Here is a 19,871-nt window from a genome sequence, read left to right as displayed (position 1 = left end):
TATTATATTATTTATGTTTCAGTAAGAATTGGTTGATAATTAATCAACGAGGATTTATAAAATAAAATTCAGATAAAGTTTAGTTATATTGACTTATACAGTAAAAAACGGCTTTTATTTAAGTTTAAACTTTATAAACGTATTAATTATTCAAATAAAACTGTAAAACCGTCATTTCTACCGTCTTCCCGCCGCTAGCTAACACACTTCCTGAGCTAACGTGAAATTACGTTGAGGCGCGGGCGAATTCTCGCGAGATCATCACCGTCTCTATGTAGACATTTATCCCGAGCTCTGATGTTGAGTTTCTTAAATGTTACTCATTTATTTCTTTTCTTGTAGTAATGAGCTAATTTAAAATAAACTACAATAAATAAATGAATGTAAACAGAAGTAATACACTAAAATGTTTTCATATAACTAATGACACAAGAACTTTTTTTTGTTCTATTATGTGGAAATAAAACAAAGAGTCAGAAGTGATGAAGCACCATATAAAAGTTTTATTGATCTCACAGTCGGAGCTGATCAACGTTACAGTTTACAGGCCAAACAACACATGCTTTCAAATCGTCTTTACAAAAATGTACCAGAAAACACAGTGTGACACGATCAATAAATACCTTAAAAAAAATCATAAGCCGCTGCTCAGTCCACGGCCGCGATATGTACAAAGACTCTGACACGCCTCCATCAGTGGAAACGAGCAGCGAGCGCTCAGCGTTCAGAGGTCAGGGGACGCCAACATGGCCGACCCAGCTCCGATTAGACGATTAGTTAGAGAGTCAACAAGAAGGACGTTTGGATGAATGGATTAAACACTGAACATGAAGCATGAAAAAATGTGACGAGAGCTTAGCTACGCCCGCGTCGACATGCTAGCTCCACATGATCTGATCTGGATGGGACCGGTGGGGACGTCTGTGACGTCATGAACAAATCAATCAATGCACCAGGAGCCTCAACATTCAACAGGGAATCCTAAAAACGAAAGATTTTTAAATAGAGTCTGGTTCAGCAGTTTGATTCAAAGTGTAAAATTTACAGCTGAATTTGCAGGTGAATAAACTTACAGATGTTACTGAGTGGTCACATGTGTGCTGAATTTACCAGACGCCTCCAAGCTTCAAACAGACTCATATTTAATGTTGTACCACGTGTTAATAATTAGAGTCAACAAGGAATCCTTAAAATGTAGGTTTTTTAAACAGAGTCTGGTTGGACGTGATCCTGCAGACAGAAGCTGGTTCAGAGTCTCGTCAGTGATCTGAGCTGTTGTTGTGTTGCATTACCTGGTCTGTGAGTGTGATACTACACCTTTGTTTTCCTGCGCTGTGATTGGCTGAGAGCTGCAGAGTACTACGAGCGGCGGGGCCAAAGTCTACCGGGGCCCTCAGAGTTCAAACCTGACGTCTGTTCACAGGAAACATCAACAGCTCAGAGGACGCCGTGTTTGTTTTCAGACGATCGATCAGCGCCTCAAACATCGCACGCCGTCCATCGGCCAATCAGAGCGCTGCGTTTCCTGTGTTTACAGGTGAGGACGAGTGAGGAGGGAGAACTACAGACAGGTTTAGTTTCTGCATAGTATTCATCAGGTCAATCATTGTCCAGCGTTCCAGGAAGGACGATGACGACGACGGCGCCGGGTCGCTGCTCTGGTTCTTCTTCGTCTCCTCACGTCGTTCACGTCGTAGATAAGTCGATGATTTTCAGGAACGTGTGACCCAGCTCAGGACACGACGACAGTTTTAACAGATCACCTGTGATCAGCTGATCCAACGGACCGACCCCCTGCTCCGACTCCACGTCCCCTCAGCTGTGCGGCGCTGGCAGGGCGAGCTGGGATTGGTCAGCGGTGCGACGGCGCTACACGTTGTAGGCGTAGTCTGTCAGGTAGTCCTTCAGCCTGTTGGGCAGCGGCAGGTCCTGGACTCGCCGCGTCGCCCTGTTGATGGCGATGCGACACAGGTGCTGCAGCGTGGGCGTGGCCGTGTACACGGGTTTGGTGAGCAGCAGCTGCACCGTGCCGTTGGGCGCCGCCGTGGAGGCCTGAGCGTCCGACGCCGGCGCCGTCCTGTCGCTGGTCCTGGACAGCTGGACGTAGTGCTCCACCAGGTGGACCACGCTGTCGAACTGCTTCAGCTTGGGCTTCACCAGGACCACAGAGTCCAGCTTGAACTTGCCGTGTTTGTACTCGATGCGCAGGTTGGTGGGACCCGCCGACGTCATGGCAGAGATGGTGAACAGGTAGTCTCTCTGGGAGCTGTCCCGCACCAGGAAGGTCCCCTCGGAGGCGTCCTGCAGGATCTCTTTGGCTTCGTTAGCGGTCAGGCTGCCCCAGTACCAACCTGGAGGAGACAAGTCAGACGGTTAGAGCTCCACACTTAGACGTTTAAAGATGAAGCACGACGTCCACGACGTTCCTGAGACATCGAGGTCATGAGGTCATGAGGTCAGACCCACGTACCAGAGCCTTAGAGCCAAGAAGAAGAAGAGCTAGCTCCGCCCCCACACTAGACATGTTTACATGAGGGTTACCATGGCAACCAGAGCCCGAGACGTGCACTAGAGACCAACTGGTTGGTGTCCCTGACTGAACCGTCCCCCAACATCGACTGTAGACTTCTGAACCAGACTCTATTCAGTTTTATTTTCCCTAGCTGAACGTTCTGCTCCTTCAGAACAAAAACAACATTTAAAACTTGGTGACGTCCAGAAAACTCAATAAATATTTGATTTAACGAGAGCAGCTCGTCTCTGACTGATCTGTTAGTCACTGGAGAAACTGGGTCTGATTTAAAAACCCTGCGGCTCCAGGACAGAAGCTCCAGCTGCTGGCCAGCTGTTTTCCAGATGTTCTCCTTTGGCTGGATCTGGAGACTTTGAGGAACCCGTCCCAGGCTTCTTTTCCTTTCTGTTAGGATTCAGTCGTAGAAACGAACCCACCTGTGTTCCTGAGGTCCTTCATGGCTAAGGCGATGCGGCTCTCGTCAGATTCCACTGCCCTGGAGTTGCTGTCGGCTCGTCTGTCGCCCTCGATGGTGTCCGTGGACTCGGAGGACTGGCAGGTCATTGGACAGGTCCAACCTTCAGCCTAGCTTTAGGCCCAGAGCTCAGACATGGACCAGGTCTACAGGGCGCCGCCCGCCGCTCACCTCCGAGGTCTGCACCAGGTATCGTTGGCCCTGGAAACAGACGGAGAGATGTCAGTTCACGCTGTCGACTGGAGACGAACTCCATTAAAAAAAACATCGATTTAAGAAAAGATCTTAAATAAATCAAAGCATCTGAGTTGAATTAAATCAGAAATGAAGGAGTTAACACCAGCCTCTCACTGGATTTATTGTGTTCAGCTGCTGAAACTTAAACCATCTTAACCTTTGTTTTCTCTTATTTAATATTCTGATCTGCTTTAGTTTCAGCTGATGAACCACCTTAAATCAGCAGAATTCTGGCAGGAGTCTGGTGGAAGGTGAAGGTGTAGTGTTGTTGTTTTACTGTCTTTATGACAGCAACAACGTCCTCGTGTTTCTTATCAGCTCTAAATAATATCCTGTCGGTCGGCTTCATGTCTGACAGACCTGAAAACTCGTTAAATCAGATGAAATATGAATGAACTTTGGTTTTAATTACTCTGCATAAAAACACATTTATAGATTTCTGCAGAACTTAAACGGTATCATGTTCCCTGACATATTTATATCCGGCTGAGGAAATGTTTAATCTAATCATCTGCTCCATGTGTAACAGTCAGACAGTTATTAGAGCACTGGAGGAAAATGAAACGTTAGAATAAACACAGGCTGGTGAGGCCGAATTAAAGACTGGACTACAAAACACAGAAATAATATATTTATTTGTTTTAAAGCACAAAGGAGGCCGCGGAGAGGAAGTAAAACTGATGAAACTTTGCAGAGAGTTTAACACGATCGATCCTTTATGTCCCGGTGACAACGGAGTGAAATCACAGCTGTTGTTGCGTGATGTGTTTGTTTTGTTTTGCAGAATTAAAGACCGAACAGTTAAATAAACGAAAATACATTCTTTAGATTTTAATAAACTTTAAACGTTAAGGGACTAGAAGAAGTAGTAAAATAGTCCGATTTTTTAATAGAGTTTGGCGGAACATTCTCGTTGCTGAAAACAAATCAACTGTTGCCTCGTGTGTTTATTAGTGCTCGCGGTCTTAAAGAGTGGGCAGTTAAATAAAGTAAAAATATATTATTTTGATTTTGATAAACTTCACCACATAAATTACTCGAAGAAGAATTAAAATAATCTAAATTTTAAAGAGAGTTTGGTGTAAGACCACCGATCCTCGAGCTCCAGGTAAAAACAGCGTCAGGTTACAGTTACTGCTGCCTGCTGTGGTTATTATTGTTGGCGGAATTAAAGAGAGAACAGGTAAAGAAAGGAAAACATTTCAGGTTTTGATTTTTATTTACTGTAAACGTCAGAGAACTCGAAGAAAACGTAAAACTGTCAGAATTTTACAGGGAGTTCGGTGTGAATCCTGTCCTCGTCTCGAACGCAGAGGTCAGACCTCAGGTGTTGTCGCAGGTGTTTGTCTCCCGCTCGGTAACGCGGGTAAACAGGTAATCAGGTAACGTTACTTCACGGACACACGGACAGGAACCTGCGGACTCACCTGAGAGGCTGCGGTCACTGCTAGCTGCTAGCTGGCTAGCTCAGAGCCAGGTGCTCCTCCACGAGCAGACCGACATGTTCCGAGTCCAAACCCGCAGGAAGGCTCCTCTCCGGCGGCTCTGGTCTCCGCCGTCCCCCCTCACAGCGCTCACTAATGGCGGCTCTCCGCGGAGACACACGGTGCTCCCGCTGTCACTCCGACGGTGACAGGACCGACACCGAACGCTTCCCGTTCTCCCGGTAGACCCAGACACACAGACCGCGTCCGAACACCGAGCCCGTCCGTCCGACACCGAGTCTGGATCATCCGAGTCCAGCAGCAGCCTGAAAACTGAGCGCAGACGGAGCGGAGCAGCATTTCCAGGAACTTTCCAAGAACACGGTCACGTGGTGCAGCCGGGGCGGATTTAAGGTGGAACGGAACACACGCGCTGCTGGTCCCCGAGTCTCTGTGAGGACACGAGGCAGACCTGGAGCAGGACCCGGTGCTCTGGTTCTGGTCCAGGAGGACCCTGAGCCAGACCAGGACCAGAACCAGGGCCAGGGCCAGAACAGTCTGGTCTGTTAGAGAATCAGGACTCTGGTTTGAACTAAACCAGAGTCCACAACACACACACACACACACACACACACACACACACACACACACACACACACACACACACACCGCTGGTCCTTCTGTCTTTGTGAGGACATTAGACATACCTGGACCTGAACAGAACCAGAACCAGAACCAGAACCATCAGTCCGGTGTGAATGAGAGTGATGGTCTAAGATGGTCTGGGCTATAATCTGTTCACACACACACATAACCAGTTCTCTAACCAGAACCAGAACCAGAACCGTTCCCCTAAAACCAGGTCTGAACGGGTTCTTACCCTCATAAAGCCCCGGGGCCCCACAACATGATAAAAACAAGATCACAAACACACACACACTGCTGGTCCTACTGACTCTGTGAGGACATCAACCAAACCAGGACCAGGACCAGGATCAGGACCAGGACCAGGACCAGGACCAGGTCTGAATCCAGTCTGAACCATTTGATCTTTGCTGGAGCAGAATCAGTTCCCGACAGATAAACTTTACTACAGTAAAAACCGTCTCTACTGGATCTCTACCTGCCGCTGTTTCAGAACCATGAACATCTGGTTGTTGACTTGGAGACATCATCTCTAATTCCTGCTCTCCAGAGGATGAACCTTTTATATCTGAACACCCTTCAGGACCATAGAAGAAGAACGCTGCAGCCAGTTTGGTTCGTAAATAAACTTTATTATGCCTGCACAATCTCACTGAAGGTTAACAAACTGTTTTCCAGTTGGATGCATAGAAAATCACTATAAAACGTCCCTCTGTAATATCAGGGATCATCGGCTCGGCTTCCTTCAACATTCACAACATAAACCGCTTCACTGCACTTCTTCACCTCCTTCTTCACCTCCTCCACCTCCTCCTCCTCCTTCTTCTTCTGTGGTAATAAAAAAGTCTAAACTGATCAAAACACCAAGCTGCTTCTCGACAATAATAAGACGTTTTTTTCTGTCAAAGAAAATAAATAAAAAAGTCACAGCAGAGTTTGTTCAGACGTCGCGTCTCTCAGCTCTGAGGAGTTCATTTGAAACGCCGACGTCTTTACATCCAGAAAGATCCAGTAGAAACATCTGACAGGAACATTTAACTGAGGGAAGCATAGATCTGATCGTCTTTATCTACAGAGTTAAAGCTTTAAAGTTATTTACTGGAGACACGTCGATATAAGAGAGAATATTTCTGCAAGATGTTAATATCATCTAAAACTTTGTAGAAAAAGATCTTAACTTCACACACTGACCACAGATTCAACCAAAGTTAATTCAGACTCTGGAAGCGTCTCGGCTTCAGTCCTGAGGGTTGGACGTGGACAGAGACAGAGGACAAACAGGGCTGTAGAGAGGACGGGGGGTTGAGCTTTAAGGGACGGTGACGTGGAAGGGACTCCCGGGGACGTTCTCGTCGCCCCACTTGACGATGAGGATGTAGCTGCCCTGCTCTTTGACGGTGTAGGTGACGTTGTACATCCTGTTGCCCATGTGTTTGACGTACACCTCCTCGCAGGGCGTCTTCGGCCCATGGACGCCGACCATCAACATGTTGGTACCTAAAAAAATAAACAGAAACTTTCCTCAAATAACGAAGAGCAGAAACTCGTCCAGCGTCTTTTCTGTCCTGGACGTCCGTCCTCACCTGCTTTGCTGCAGTCGACTGTGAACGCATTCTTCTGACCAACGAAGGCTTTCGACAGGCCGGCGCCTCGAGAGATGACTTTACTGGCGTCCGACGAGAACGTGGGCAAAGAGGCGAAGGCCCCGCCCATCGCCGACGACTTGGTGACGGTTTCCACGAGAACGGACGACGTCTCGTGAAGACTATGTCCTCCAGAAAGACGAGGACCTGCAGGAGGAGTCAGAGAGACGTCAGCTAAAGGTCTGAATGTTGGAGATAATTGGTGGATAAGTGGAGGTTAGCAAAGTCAAAGTTAGCTTAGCATTGATATGTAGCATGCCTTGGTGACTGGTTTCCCTGGGGAGTTCCATGTGTGAACAACATGGAGGAAATCTCAGTCTTCTTCTGGATTGTATAATGATCACAATGGTAGAATGTGAATGTGATCCTGTAGCCAGATTCCCTTTCAAGAGGTAAAAACCCAATGTGGAACACTTTGGGTTCTTTGGTTCTCCAAATGTCCAAATGGAGAGTGGGCCTGGTTCTATTGTTACTAGAACCTTTGTGGTATTTCTCTAAACTCTTGGTCCAGCGTTGCTGAATGATTCCCACCTGAGACTTTGGCCTTGAAGGGGCTGCCTACGATGTGTTGGGGTCCTCCATACTTGATGGAGATCATGTAGTTTCCAGGAGCCATGGGGGTGTAGGAGACCTTGTAGCCTTCGGGACACTCCTGACAGTCCATCTTGACTTTCGACGGTCCATCGATGGTCACAGACAGAGCTCCTGATCCGGCGTTACATGTGTTGACAATAAAATCTGACGCCACGCCTGAACAAGGAGACACAACGTTCATTAAAACACATCTAATGTTTCCACCATGAGCTTTAAATGATTTATTTTTGTACCTGTGGTTCCTCCCTCCAGTCCTGGCCCGAAGGCAGACACCATCCCTGGATCTCCAACTTGGCCCGGTTCTCCCACTCGGATCTTGAAGGGACTGCCGGGAACATGGCTGCCGTTGAAACGAACGTCTATGGAATGAACACCGTTCTCCCTTGGGATGAACCTGATGGCGTACTGATCTGTGTAGACGTGGATATTATGGATATTTGTATTACCGTGGTAACCTAACCAGGCTTGATTATAACCACTATGAGTTAATATAAATGTACTGAGAAAAATAAAAATGCAAACACACTTGGTCCAAATAATTTCTTTTTAACTTTAAATGTAAATGTTCTTGCGTCTTCAGTAAAATGCAGTGAATTGTCAAACTTTCTGCAACAACAACCAGGATGATATTTTAGTTTTAGTTTCACTTTTTAAGGCAATAAACGATAAACATGTAGAGCTGTGTGTCATCTGCATAGTGGTGAATAACAGAGTTGTATTTATGAGTGAGAACATGACTGAAATGTGGTGGGCCCAGTCTCGAGCCTTGTGGAACTCCAAACAGCTGACGGCGTTGGGCTTCACCATTTTCCAGCTCGGTGATGAAACACTCCTCTATGGCTCCGGACGGTGTGTGGATCTTAGCATCAATCAAACCTCTGGCTCCGTTCAGCTGAACCGCAAAGGAGGCCTCCTGACCCACCTTCAGACCCATCTCCTGATGAGGAACAGGAAACAACGGGAGGATTTATCCAGAATCAGTATGACTACGGTTACTCTTCTGTCTATCACCACATTAAGCCCCGCCCCAAACAAGAATCAGTTCCCAACAGAGAGACTCCTGCTACGCAAGAATTTATGGCGGGGGATGCTGGTCGAGCTTTCAGGCTAAGGTTTCCTAGCTAGCTGTGTTAGCTAAGGTTTTAGCATAATGTTTACCATCTAATATTTTTAACATTATAATGAGACAAGGAATAAATAAATTATTTCATCAAAGAAAATAGTGGAAGATAATACGGAGCTGTAAGTTAAAGGACAAGTTTAATATAAACGCCTGTGGTTAAATAGACAGAGCTGCAGTTATAACAGGAAGAAAGACATTTATAAACACAGACAAGACTATTTCTAAATATGAAGTTATTTAAAGTTATTTAGGAGTGTCCGTGCTTCCTGGGATCATTTAGACAGTAAACGATTAATAAACTATTTAAATGAAATGTTTTCTCACCTGCAGGCTGGTGATGGTGAGGCGGCGAGCGTCGTCGGAGAGTGTGGCGACCGGGACGATGAAGGGGGAATCTGGGATGTGTTCATCGTTGAATTTAATGGAGACCTCATAATCACCTGGAGGGATGAAAACAATAGATTATAACTTTATTAGAAGAGTCTTCTGGTGTCCTGCAGATCTACCTTCTAAGAAATCAAACAGTCAAACTATCGCAGCATGCTTCTGTCAACAGGAGATATCAATTTATTATTCTTGTTCTAATAAGCTGCTTTAGAAAACATTTGTGTTAAATATAGAAATTAAAGGAAGAGGCCCCAGACTTGAGCCTTGAGGGACTCCACGTGTTGATGTTTTTCTAAACTGAACAGAATAAGTGGTGATAAACTGCAATAAATAAATAATTTATGATAATAAATAGGCGGTGAATAACCTACCAGGCTCCTGCACCACGTAGGCGACTCCACAGGATCCGTCCTTCCTGTCTTCAAAGCTGATCTCGGCCTTGCTGGGACCCTCCACGGCGATGGACAGACCTCCAGCTCCGGCCTCTCTGGTCCAGATACTGAACTCAGCTGCAAAATCACACACAGGTTTAATATGAATGCAGTTCCTGCAGCGGCCACTAGAGGACGACTCCCTTTTATTTTATTAGAATAATTATTAGAGGAAGTCATTTCTAAACTCTGATTAATATTTATGTCTGTGAAGGTTCTCAGTCATCCAGGTCATGGTATATCCAAAAAAGGTTAAAAAAAAAAAAGGTTTTTTGAACCATTTTTGGAGATTTCTGATTAACATTTAGTCTAAAGATGACATATACAGTTAGTTAGTGACAATTTGACTAAATGTAAGAATTAAATGTTGAAAAAACTTCATCAACTAAAACTATGAAAGATAAAAATGACAACTGTGACTGAAACTAATAATAATAAAACAAAGATGGCCGCCAACATCATCACTGGTCTACATATCGAGACGTAGGGGGCGCTGACGAGCACTGACACTACGAGGATGAACTTTTCAACCCACCTGGGATTCCTGCCACCCCCCGGTCCAGTCCAGTTCCTCCTGCTCGGACCTTGTGGGCCCCTCCCTCCCCCAGGGGTCCCACGGTGAACTGGAAGGGGCTCCCGGGGACGTGCTGGCCCCGGTATTTAACGTTGACCGTGTGGGGTCCCATCTCCAGAGGGATGAAGCGAACGCTGTAGGTGCTGTCCTCTCCTCGAATGATCTCTGCGTCCTCCATCTTTCCTCCGGGACTCGTCACCTGAGCCGTCATCTCCTGGTTACCTGCCTCACCTGAGGAGGAAGGAGAGGAGGAGGAGGAAGAGAGGAGGAAGATGACATTTCCTGATTCTGAGTTAAAGGTTTTTCCAGAACATGCAGCGATCAACCAGGAACCAGGAACCAGGATCTGGAACCTGGTTCATGTCTCATTAGTAAACATAGCAAACCAGAACTATCTGTTAATGGACACATGAGGAGTTCCTGTCTCTATCTGTAGAGGACAAGTGTCTCTGTGTGTCAATCATTCAGAGAAGTCTCAGACGTTGGCTATAGGTCAAAGGTCAAAGGTCAAAGGTTAAATCCAGACTCTGTTAGGACACACTCCACACACACCATCCTGAAGCGGTGGACGGCTGCCGGCCGGCATCCCGGAGAACCCGCTCAGACTCTCCCGTCCCAGAAAGTCTCCGAACACGTCCCTGAAGGGGTCTCCTCCGACCTGGGTGCTCTCCTCCACCCGGACCTCCCTCTTGGTCTCCCCGGCTCGGGTCTTGCTGATCTCCGTCCGCTCCGTCCGAGTGTAGGTGTGGCTGCTCCGGGTGAAGGTCCGGGTCAGACGCTCCTGAGCCGAGACCATCTGAAACCAGTTCCCTACGACCGGGAGGAGACGCAGGGGGAGGACAGAGCAGGGGGACAAAGAGAAGGAGGTGAAGAGGAGGAAGCAGGGAGGGGGAGGACGGGGGGCAGACAGGTAGAGGAGGCGGTGATGTCACATCTCACCTGGTATTTTGAGGTTGAGGTCACAGGTGCTGCCGACGGTGGCGATGGACGGAGCCTGACGCTTCCTGGTGATGGTCTCCTTCATCCGACCCTCGCCAAAAACCTTGACTGTGAACGGACTTCCTGTTGGAAAAGGAATCAGACTTTAGATCAGAACCAGAATTTAGACTTTAGATCAGAACCAGACTTTAGACTAGAACCAGAATTTAGATCAGAACCAGACTTTAGACTTTAGATCAGAACCAGACTTTAGACTAGAACCAGAATTTAGATCAGAACCAGACTTTAGACTTTAGATCAGAACCAGACTTTAGACCAGAACCAGACTTTAGACTTTAGACCAGAACCAGACTTTAGATCGGAACCAGACTTTAGACCACAACCAGACTTTAGATCAGAACCAGACTTTAGACTTTAGATCAGAACCAGACTTTAGACCACAACCAGACTTTAGACTTTAGATCAGAACCAGACTTTAGACCAGAACCAGACTTTAGACTTTAGACCAGAACCAGACTTTAGATCGGAACCAGACTTTAGACCACAACCAGACTTTAGATCAGAACCAGACTTTAGACTTTAGATCAGAACCAGACTTTAGACCACAACCAGACTTTAGACTTTAGATCAGAACCAGACTTTAGACTAGAACCAGACTTCAGACCAGAACTAGACTTTAGACTAGAACCTGAATTTAGATCGGAACCAGACTTTAGACCTTAGATCAGAACCAGACTTTAGACTTTAGATCAGAACCAGACTTTAGACTTTAGATCAGAACCAGACTTTACACCAGAACTAAACTTTAGACTAGAACCAGAATTTAGATCAGAACCAGACTTTAGACCAGAACCAGACTTTAGACTAGAACCAGAATTTAGATCAGAACCAGACTTTAGACTTCAGATCAGAACCAGACTTTAGACCAGAACCAGACTTTAGACTAGAACCAGACTTTAGACTAGAACCAGAATTTAGATCAGAACCAGACTTTAGACTTTAGATCAGAACCAGACTTTAGATCTGAACCAGACTGTAGACTTTAGACTAGAACCAGAATTTAGATCAGAACCAGACTTTAGATTTTGGATCAGAACCAGACTTTAGACCAGAACCAGAACCAGAAACAGGCTGATACTCTCGTGTCCCATCCTTCAGGATCTTTGTACCTGGGACGTGTTGGTCAGCGAACTTGATGTTGATGATGTAGTTTCCAGGTTCGGTGGGACAGTAGGTGACTTTACACGTCCCGTCCTCCTGGTCCTCACAGTTAATGTCCACTTTACTGGGACCCTCGATGGACAGACCCAGTCCTCCATATCCTTCAAACACAAACACATCCAGGTTTAGATTCAGAACCATCAGCTGTCTGAGTGGAGGCGGGACGTTTAAATCTTCACCTGCGTTCCTGGTGTCCACCATGAACTCGGCCACCTCGAAGGTGTGTCCCTCCACCAGACCCTGACCGTGAACCTTGACCTTACTGGCGTCCCCGATCTCCGACTGTCCCACCATGATCTTAAATGGACTGTTGGTCACATGCTTCCCGTTCTTCTTCACACTCACCACGTGTTCGCCCACTTCCTTCGGCGTGAAGGAGATTCCTGTCGACATGAGACACGTGAGACGTATGAGACACGTGAGACGTATGAGACACATGAGACACGTGAGAGTTGAGTTCTTATCCATGGTCCTCCCTAACCCTCCAGAGGGAAACCTTACCGATGTGCCTGTTGGGAAGCCTCTTGAGCAGACAGGGCTCCTCGTTCCCAGACGGCGCTCTGATAATCGCCATCAGGCTGCTCAGGTCCGTCTCCGTGATCTTCAGGGAGACATCTGTGGACGTGCCGACGTTGAGCTGGGACGTCCTCATGGAGTCGTCACCTGGAGACCAGACACAACAAAATGAACTGGACCGACAAGCTAACGTTAGTGTCGACAAGCTAACGTCCTGGACCAACAACATGAGCTGGATGCAACTATCTTCATGGCTCTGCTGACGACCAATCAGAGTGCTTCCCTTCACCTGCCCCACCTATGACAGGACTCAAACTAAATCTGTCTCTGAGGACGTTTCAGTACCGGTGATCTTGGCGGTGAAGGGGCTGCCAGGAATATGTTTATCATCAAACTTGACGATGATGTTGTAGTCTCCGGGGGCGGTGGGCAGGTACGACACCGTACACGTCCCGTCCTTGTTGTCTTTACAGCTGATCTCAGCTTTGGACGGACCTTCAACGGCCAGAGACAAACCACCTGGACACCCGGAGGACACATATGTTTACTACGGGTTAGTGCCGTCTTTTCATTCATTCATGATACTCTACTGTCTCTACTGATACCTTCTCCAGCGTCTTTGGTGACGATGGTGAACGTGGCCGGTCGGTTCACGGTGCCGTGGCTCAGACCGGGACCGTACGCCGTCACATGACCACTGTTAATGGCGTCGACGTAGAACTGAAGAGGACTTCCTGTAACGGAGCAGACGCCAGACGGAGAAGTTAGAACGTCAATGAACGGGACAGCAACGTTTGAGCCATCATAAAGGTACTCTACTGGTACTCTACTGGTACTCTACTCTCAGCTGATGATACTCTACTGGTACTCTACTGGTACTCTACTGGTACTCTACTGTACATACAGGTGTGTTTCTACCTGGGATGTGGTTTCCTTCGTATTTGATGTCCATCTCGTGCAGGCCTCGTTCTGTCGGTGAGTATTTCACCGTCACGGTTCCGTCCTTGTTGTCGGTGATGTGAGGATGAGCCGTTCGACCGGACGGCATTCGTACTTCACCTGGAGGACAAACACAGTCAACGTTGACCAATCAGGACTCTCTGATTTCATCACCACCGTCCTTTAAAACATCGTGTTCAGACTCAGATGAATCTATTTAATTCCAGTGACCTGTGATCATTTATTCATCCATGTTGGACGACGACGGACGGTAACGAACCTGTGATCTCTCCTTTCTGCACCGTGAAGGGGATGACCAGACTGAAGGGGCGCAGGACGGGCTCCGTCCCGTCTGCAGGGCTGATGGGATCATCGGTGGCCTAAAGCAGAGCCAGAGAGGAGGAGCGTTAGTTAGACCACACTGAGCTCTGGGAGTTCATCCAGAGACTGGAGGGAGGAGGAGGAGGAGGAGGAGGAGGAGGAGGAGGAGGAGGAGCAGGGCTGCAGAGAGACTGTTATTAAATTAAAAAATTAAAAAAATAATTAAAATTAAACAAAAAACTTAAACTAAATAAATAATAATATATAAAATTATAGCAAAATCAGAAATGAAACAAAAATAAAAGACAAATAATAAAATAATATAATGAAAAAAAATAAATCAGAATAAAGCAAAACATTTAGCAAAGACAGAAATATTAAAAGATGATAAACAGTCTGAAGCATTCCCGTTGAAAGCAGCACAGACCCGCTGTGATCCAGATGTGTCTGATTAGAGCAGATTAAACATGCAGCAACATGCAGAGCCAGAGAATAATCAATACATGAATCTGGGTTGTTATTGACGGTCGGACAGGAAGCGCTGCAGAGACCGAGGAAGAAGAGACTGAACAGAGGAGGAAGATAAAGAGGAGGACGTAACGCTGGTACCCATGGAGGGGAGAAGCCTACATAGGGAGAGTAGGCCGGCTGTAACCGGTCACACGGCTCCTCTACTATCGGGACGGTGTCACCCGCCTGACGAGGAACAAGTTAATGAACAAACAGTTAACGAACAAACACCAACAACATTAATCTACAGCTCAGTCTGGTTCCAGGTCATGAGATAATTAACTGATAAAGGTTTTAATGTGTTTACTACGACGACGTAGAGTCTGAAGGTTAAATAAGATTATTCAAATTAAACAAACAGCATAAAAAGTCCAGTTTATTTATTTAGTGACATGTAGACCCGTCCCTAAGAGACACTGACCCCAGACCAGTTCTGCTCTACGGGACGTCCACTCACCACCACGTGGAAGGGGCTGTTGGGAATCTGTTCCCCTCCGAACCGGATGGTGATGACGTACTTCCCCGGCTCTGGGGCCGTGTAGTAAATGTCAAACGTCCCGTCTGCGTTCTCCACCACGTCCACGTCCAGCTCCGCCCCGTCCGGCGTCGACACTTTACAGGTGACTTTACCTTTCCCAGCAGCCTTTGCGTCCACGGTGATGACCGTCTCCTCTCCGATCTGGATGGTCGGGCCGATACCTGAACCTGACAGAACGGCCGCCGTCAGAACTTTATATTTATATTTATATTCATGTGGTTGGGTGGTGTTGGTGTTGGTGGTGTTGGTGTTGGTGGTGTTGGTGGTGTTGGTGGTGTTGGTGTTGGTGTTGGTGGTGTTGGTGGTGTTGGTGGTGTTGGTGTTGGTGGTGTTGGTGTTGGTGGTGATGGTGTTGGTGTTGGTGGTGTTGGTGGTGATGGTGTTGGTGGTGTTGGTGGTGTTGGTGGTGTTGGTGTTGGTGTTGGTGGTGTTGGTGGTGTTGGTGTTGGTGGTGTTGGTGTTGGTGGTGTTGGTGGTGATGGTGTTGGTGTTGGTGGTGATGGTGTTGGTGTTGGTGGTGTTGGTGTTGGTGTTGGTGGTGATGGTGTTGGTGTTGGTGGTGTTGGTGGTGATGGTGTTGGTGTTGGTGTTGGTGGTGTTGGTGGTGTTGGTGGTGATGGTGTTGGTGGTGTTGGTGGTGTTGGTGTTGGTGGTGTTGGTGTTGGTGGTGATGGTGTTGGTGTTGGTGTTGGTGGTGTTGGTGGTGTTGGTGGTGATGGTGTTGGTGGTGTTGGTGGTGTTGGTGGTGTTGGTGTTGGTGTTGGTGGTGTTGGTGGTGTTGGTGTTGGTGGTGTTGGTGTTGGTGGTGTTGGTGGTGATGGTGTTGGTGTTGGTGGTGTTGGTGGTGTTGGTGTTGGTGGTGTTGGTGGTGTTGGTGTTGGTGGTGTTGGTGTTGGTGGTGTTGGTGGTGATGGTGTTGGTGTTGGTGGTGTTGGTGGTGTTGGTGGTGTTGGTACAGAATCTAAATCTGTTTCGGGGGGGGGGCGCTCACCAAGTCCGTGTCCTCCAATCGACACTGTAGGAAAAACAACATCAGAGTCAGTGAAGCCGGGACACGTCTGCGTCTAATTGGTGGACAGAGGACGGGTGGGCGGAGCCTGACCTGTGACCAGACACTTGCTGGCGTCCCCGGTGGGCAGGGCGTGGATCCGGTAAGGTGAGTATGGGATCTCGTCTCCTCCGTATTTGATGGTGATGGTGTAACGTCCCGCCATGTCCGGTACGTAGGACACCGTGTACGTCCCGTCTCGGTTGTCTCGGATGTTCGCCTTCTTGGGTTTACCCTCCGGGTCCTGTGGACACACGGCTAAGTCAGCGTGTTTAAGGGACGCGACGAGACGAGCGTCCATCACTGGTCTCCTACCATCACCTGCCGTCTGTACTAACGTTCAGATTCATTCAGCTCAGACCTTTGACCTTTAACCTTTGACCTTTAACCTTTGACCTTTAACCTCCTCTGTGCCGCGTGGACGAGTCATTAAAACTAAAGTCTGAATATAAAACCACTAACATGAGAAGTTAGAATAAAATATCTGCTGATGGTTTGAGAGCAGTGTTGTCAGAAGAGTTTAGAGTTCACACAGGAGCTAAGTCTATTCACAGCAGCAGAGGACAGAGGACAGAGGGACAGGGGGACATGTGTCTGTTAGCTTATCAGACAAACTAATGGAGTCAGTGGAGACAGAGGGGGGCGGGGGGGGGAGGGAGGCAGGACACCTCTAAACATCAAATCAAGATTTAAAGGTAACGTCTGTGGAGGTCGTCAAGATGAGACAAAGACATCTGGACTAGAAGACGTTTCCTCCAAGTGTCCAGCTCTAAATGTCTGGTGGGGAGTTTAGGTTTTTATCACCTGAAGGTCACATGACTATACTCACCTGGACCTGGACCTGGACCTGGACCTGTTCTGATCCTGGTTCTCTGATGACCCATTAATGTCTCCAGGTCCAACAAAGCTTCTTGAGGACAGATGTTCAGAGAGACGTCTAGGTTAGGTGTTCCTCATGAAGACCTGAACCCCCCACCAGTCATTTAGAGCTGGACACATGGAGGAAACGTCTTCCAGTCCAGATGTCTTTGTCTTTGTCTCATTAGTCTCTTTGGACAGACTTCATGTGGAGTTTATTCTGCTGATTCCTGCAGAGTTGGGACAGTCATGCTGGGGGGGGGGGGGGGGTGTCTCTACTGGTGTCAGATTATAATGTGGATGGAAGCGGGAGGAGTGAACGGGGGTGAGGAGGAGGTGAAGGGGGAGGGAGGTGAAGGAGGAGAGAGGGCGGGGCCTTACACAGCCTCTCTTCAGAATACTGAAGGGGATGGTTTTCTTTACTATGTGAGCGTCCCACACCCTCCTGCCCCAGTCCTCCACAAACACCGAGGCCTCGCGCCTGCAGCCGTCGGGACCCTGCAGCGACACCAACCCGTCCCAAGAATCAGAGACAGATCACAGCTCCTCCTCCGCCACATCCAGGAACAACATTCACACCTCGTTTCCATGGAAACACCTGGCATCAAACCACTGATTATCAGCTCAAAGTATAAACTAAGACGTTCATCAGAGCAGCTGATGATTCGGTTCATGTGTTCATCTCCAGTCCAGTAGAACCGACACTAGATGGCGCTCTGCTCACAGACTGAAAAATGACCGTTTAGTCAATGGAGTCTGGTGGAGGTGAAGAGAGTAACGGACCTCATCAGAAAAGAAGTGATAATATTCTACATATAGCTCCCTGGCCACTTCATTAGGTACACTAGTGAAGCCTAATCTAAGTAATGTCCAATTCACTAGTGTACCTAATGAAGTGGCCAGGGAGTGTACACCTACACTCATATTTTTGCTGGTGTGACATAAATGTAGCTGAGGTCCAGTCTGAAGTCTCTTCTCTGTTGGTCCTGGTTCTGTTGACTCACCAGGATCTGGACCGTCAGCAGACCCTCCCCGGCGTCCCTGGCGTCGATGGTGAATTCGACGGGTAGACTGGCAGGAACTCCAGACGCGTTCAGACCTGGACCGCTGGCTCGGACTTTACTGGCGTCGTGAGCCGGTAACGTTTTGATCTTAAAGGGACTGAGAGGAGAAGGTTTGAGACGTTACTGTTGAACAACCAGGACCAGAAACTTCCTGGTCCACTGATGATGATGACACCGACCTGCGAGGGACTTCCTGGTCGGCGTACTTCACGCACACCGTGTACGGGCCGTCGTTGGCGGGCGTGTAGTTGACCGTGTGAGTACCGTCACCGTTATCTGTGATGCTGACGGGTTCGGCCACGCCTGGAGAACCAGAGGTTGAACAACATGTAAACAAGGCCACAAACAGTATAGTACATTATAGTACAGTATAGTATAATATAGTATAATATAGTATAATATAGTACAGTATAGTACATTATAGTATAATATAGTATAATATAGTACAGTATAGTATAATATAGTACATTATAGTATAATATAGTATAATATAGTACAGTATAGTATAATATAGTATAATATAGTACATTATAGTACATTATAGTATAATACAGTATAGTTAGCGTAAAGGTCGTACGGTGCTGGGAGGTGAGATTCGCCTAAAAACACCAAAATAAATCAGGAACATCTCCAGAACCATCAGATCCACCAAGAGTTTCTAGAAATACCACAAAGCACACATATTCTACAAAGGTTCTAGTAAAAATAGAACCAGGCCCACTCTCCATTTGGACGTTTGGAGAACCAGAGAACCCAAAGTGTTCCACAGATTCTGTCTGGTAAATCACCATGTGGTGCATAGTTGATGTAGAATCATGTGGATAGACTCAAAAGAACCAAAAAATAAAAGTAATATCAGTCACATTTGTTGTCAGTGGTTTTTGGATTTGATGAAGAACTTCTTGAATGGAAATGTTTCCATGACGACAGCCTTTGTGAAGGAATAAGCAGAACACTCCAGAACATGACTTAGTAGTCCTACCTGTTGGACCGTAGAGCTGGACCTCTAGGGGGGCCACCCCAGCCTTGCTGCTGTCTACAGTGAAGGTCTGAGGGACATGGGCTCGGACTCCAACGCCGAGGCCTGGACCCGAACACCTCACCTTACTGGGATCCACCAGCTCACGAACCGGGACACGAAACGGACTTCCTGCAGGACACACGGCTGGAGGTTAGAGGATTCAGATCTAAGGTCAGAGAGTCGGGGGCGTGGTGGACGTCCCACCTGGGATAGGGAGGCCTCCAAAGGTTATATTGACATCGTACTCTCCAGGAGTAAAGGGGATGTACTCCACGCTGCAGCTGCCATCTTTGTTGTCCTTACACGACATCTTTGCCTCCGACGGACCCTCGATAGCCAGACCAAGACCTCCAGTGCCAGCCCCCCTGAAGACCAGACCAGACAGAGGGTTCAGGTGCAAAACACTCAGATGTGGAGAATAAAATCATTAACACAGTGAAAATGAGAATACCTGGTCTCAACTGTGAAGCGGTTTGGTTTGTTCACCAGTCCCTCCTCCAGACCTGGACCGTAGGCTCGGACTCGACTGGGATCACAACCCTCGGTCACCGACACCCTGAACGGACTCTTAGGGACCGAGACGTCGTCAAACAGAACCTCAATCAGATGCAAACCTGCAGACAGACCGGTTTGTTCCACATGATTAGTTTAAATCAGAATCTGATCAGGACCAGGCAGCTTCGTCTGATACGTGAATAAATTAGTTTTAAACTCCTGGATGTTCAGTGTTTTGTTTATTTAACATGTAAAATCAGTGGAACATTTCCTCATACACTGCTCAGAGATTTGAAGCCTCCACATGGCTGAGCATTTCCTTCCCACAATGCAACAGTCTCCAGCATGTCACACAT

At 47.5% G+C, this 19,871-nt stretch overlaps 2 protein-coding genes across 2 annotated transcripts in view; both read right to left on the bottom strand.

The window, feature by feature from the left end:
* Nucleotides 1-487: 487 nt before the first annotated feature.
* socs2 (suppressor of cytokine signaling 2) lies at nt 488-5,229 on the bottom strand. Its single transcript, XM_084573148.1, has 3 exons — nt 4,652-5,229; nt 2,950-3,188; nt 488-2,351 (listed from the first exon to the last, which is right to left on the bottom strand). Exons 2-3 carry the CDS (start codon nt 3,074-3,076, stop codon nt 1,870-1,872), a joined length of 609 nt encoding a protein of 202 aa, XP_084429274.1. The 5' UTR covers nt 3,077-3,188; nt 4,652-5,229; the 3' UTR covers nt 488-1,869.
* A 74-nt stretch (nt 5,230-5,303) lies between these two features.
* LOC311508363 (filamin-C-like) overlaps nt 5,304-19,871 on the bottom strand; it is a 31,190-nt gene continuing 16,622 nt past the window's right edge. Inside the window, exons 23-48 of the mRNA XM_084573086.1 lie at nt 19,472-19,634; nt 19,225-19,385; nt 18,982-19,149; nt 18,179-18,302; nt 17,940-18,096; nt 16,132-16,321; nt 16,021-16,044; nt 14,949-15,196; nt 14,591-14,677; nt 13,941-14,040; nt 13,640-13,780; nt 13,327-13,455; nt 13,067-13,240; nt 12,707-12,868; nt 12,385-12,588; nt 12,154-12,306; nt 10,985-11,107; nt 10,598-10,855; nt 10,007-10,276; nt 9,412-9,549; nt 8,978-9,093; nt 8,335-8,467; nt 7,764-7,940; nt 7,468-7,686; nt 6,877-7,083; nt 5,304-6,790 (exon numbers count right to left, since the gene is read on the bottom strand). Coding sequence (XP_084429212.1) covers nt 6,603-6,790; nt 6,877-7,083; nt 7,468-7,686; nt 7,764-7,940; nt 8,335-8,467; nt 8,978-9,093; nt 9,412-9,549; nt 10,007-10,276; nt 10,598-10,855; nt 10,985-11,107; nt 12,154-12,306; nt 12,385-12,588; nt 12,707-12,868; nt 13,067-13,240; nt 13,327-13,455; nt 13,640-13,780; nt 13,941-14,040; nt 14,591-14,677; nt 14,949-15,196; nt 16,021-16,044; nt 16,132-16,321; nt 17,940-18,096; nt 18,179-18,302; nt 18,982-19,149; nt 19,225-19,385; nt 19,472-19,634 — 4,214 coding nt within the window. The 3' untranslated portion in view covers nt 5,304-6,602. The remainder of the gene's footprint in view (nt 6,791-6,876; nt 7,084-7,467; nt 7,687-7,763; nt 7,941-8,334; nt 8,468-8,977; nt 9,094-9,411; nt 9,550-10,006; nt 10,277-10,597; nt 10,856-10,984; nt 11,108-12,153; nt 12,307-12,384; nt 12,589-12,706; nt 12,869-13,066; nt 13,241-13,326; nt 13,456-13,639; nt 13,781-13,940; nt 14,041-14,590; nt 14,678-14,948; nt 15,197-16,020; nt 16,045-16,131; nt 16,322-17,939; nt 18,097-18,178; nt 18,303-18,981; nt 19,150-19,224; nt 19,386-19,471; nt 19,635-19,871) is intronic.

The sequence above is a fragment of the Chelon labrosus genome, assembly GCF_963514085.1.
Source record: "Chelon labrosus genome assembly, chromosome: 23".
In the NCBI taxonomy this organism is placed as follows: Eukaryota; Metazoa; Chordata; class Actinopteri; order Mugiliformes; family Mugilidae; genus Chelon; species Chelon labrosus.
This window is presented reverse-complemented; position numbering and strand designations above follow the sequence as displayed.

Bases quoted from the DNA above. Each gene is read 5' to 3' on its own strand.
- socs2 (XM_084573148.1), bottom strand. From the start codon at position 3,076: ATGACCTGCCAGTCCTCCGAGTCCACGGACACCATCGAGGGCGACAGA. The intron at 2,352-2,949 runs GTGGGTTCGTTT...TGTCTCCTCCAG, and splicing joins GAAGGACCTCAGGAACACAG to GTTGGTACTGGGGCAGCCTG.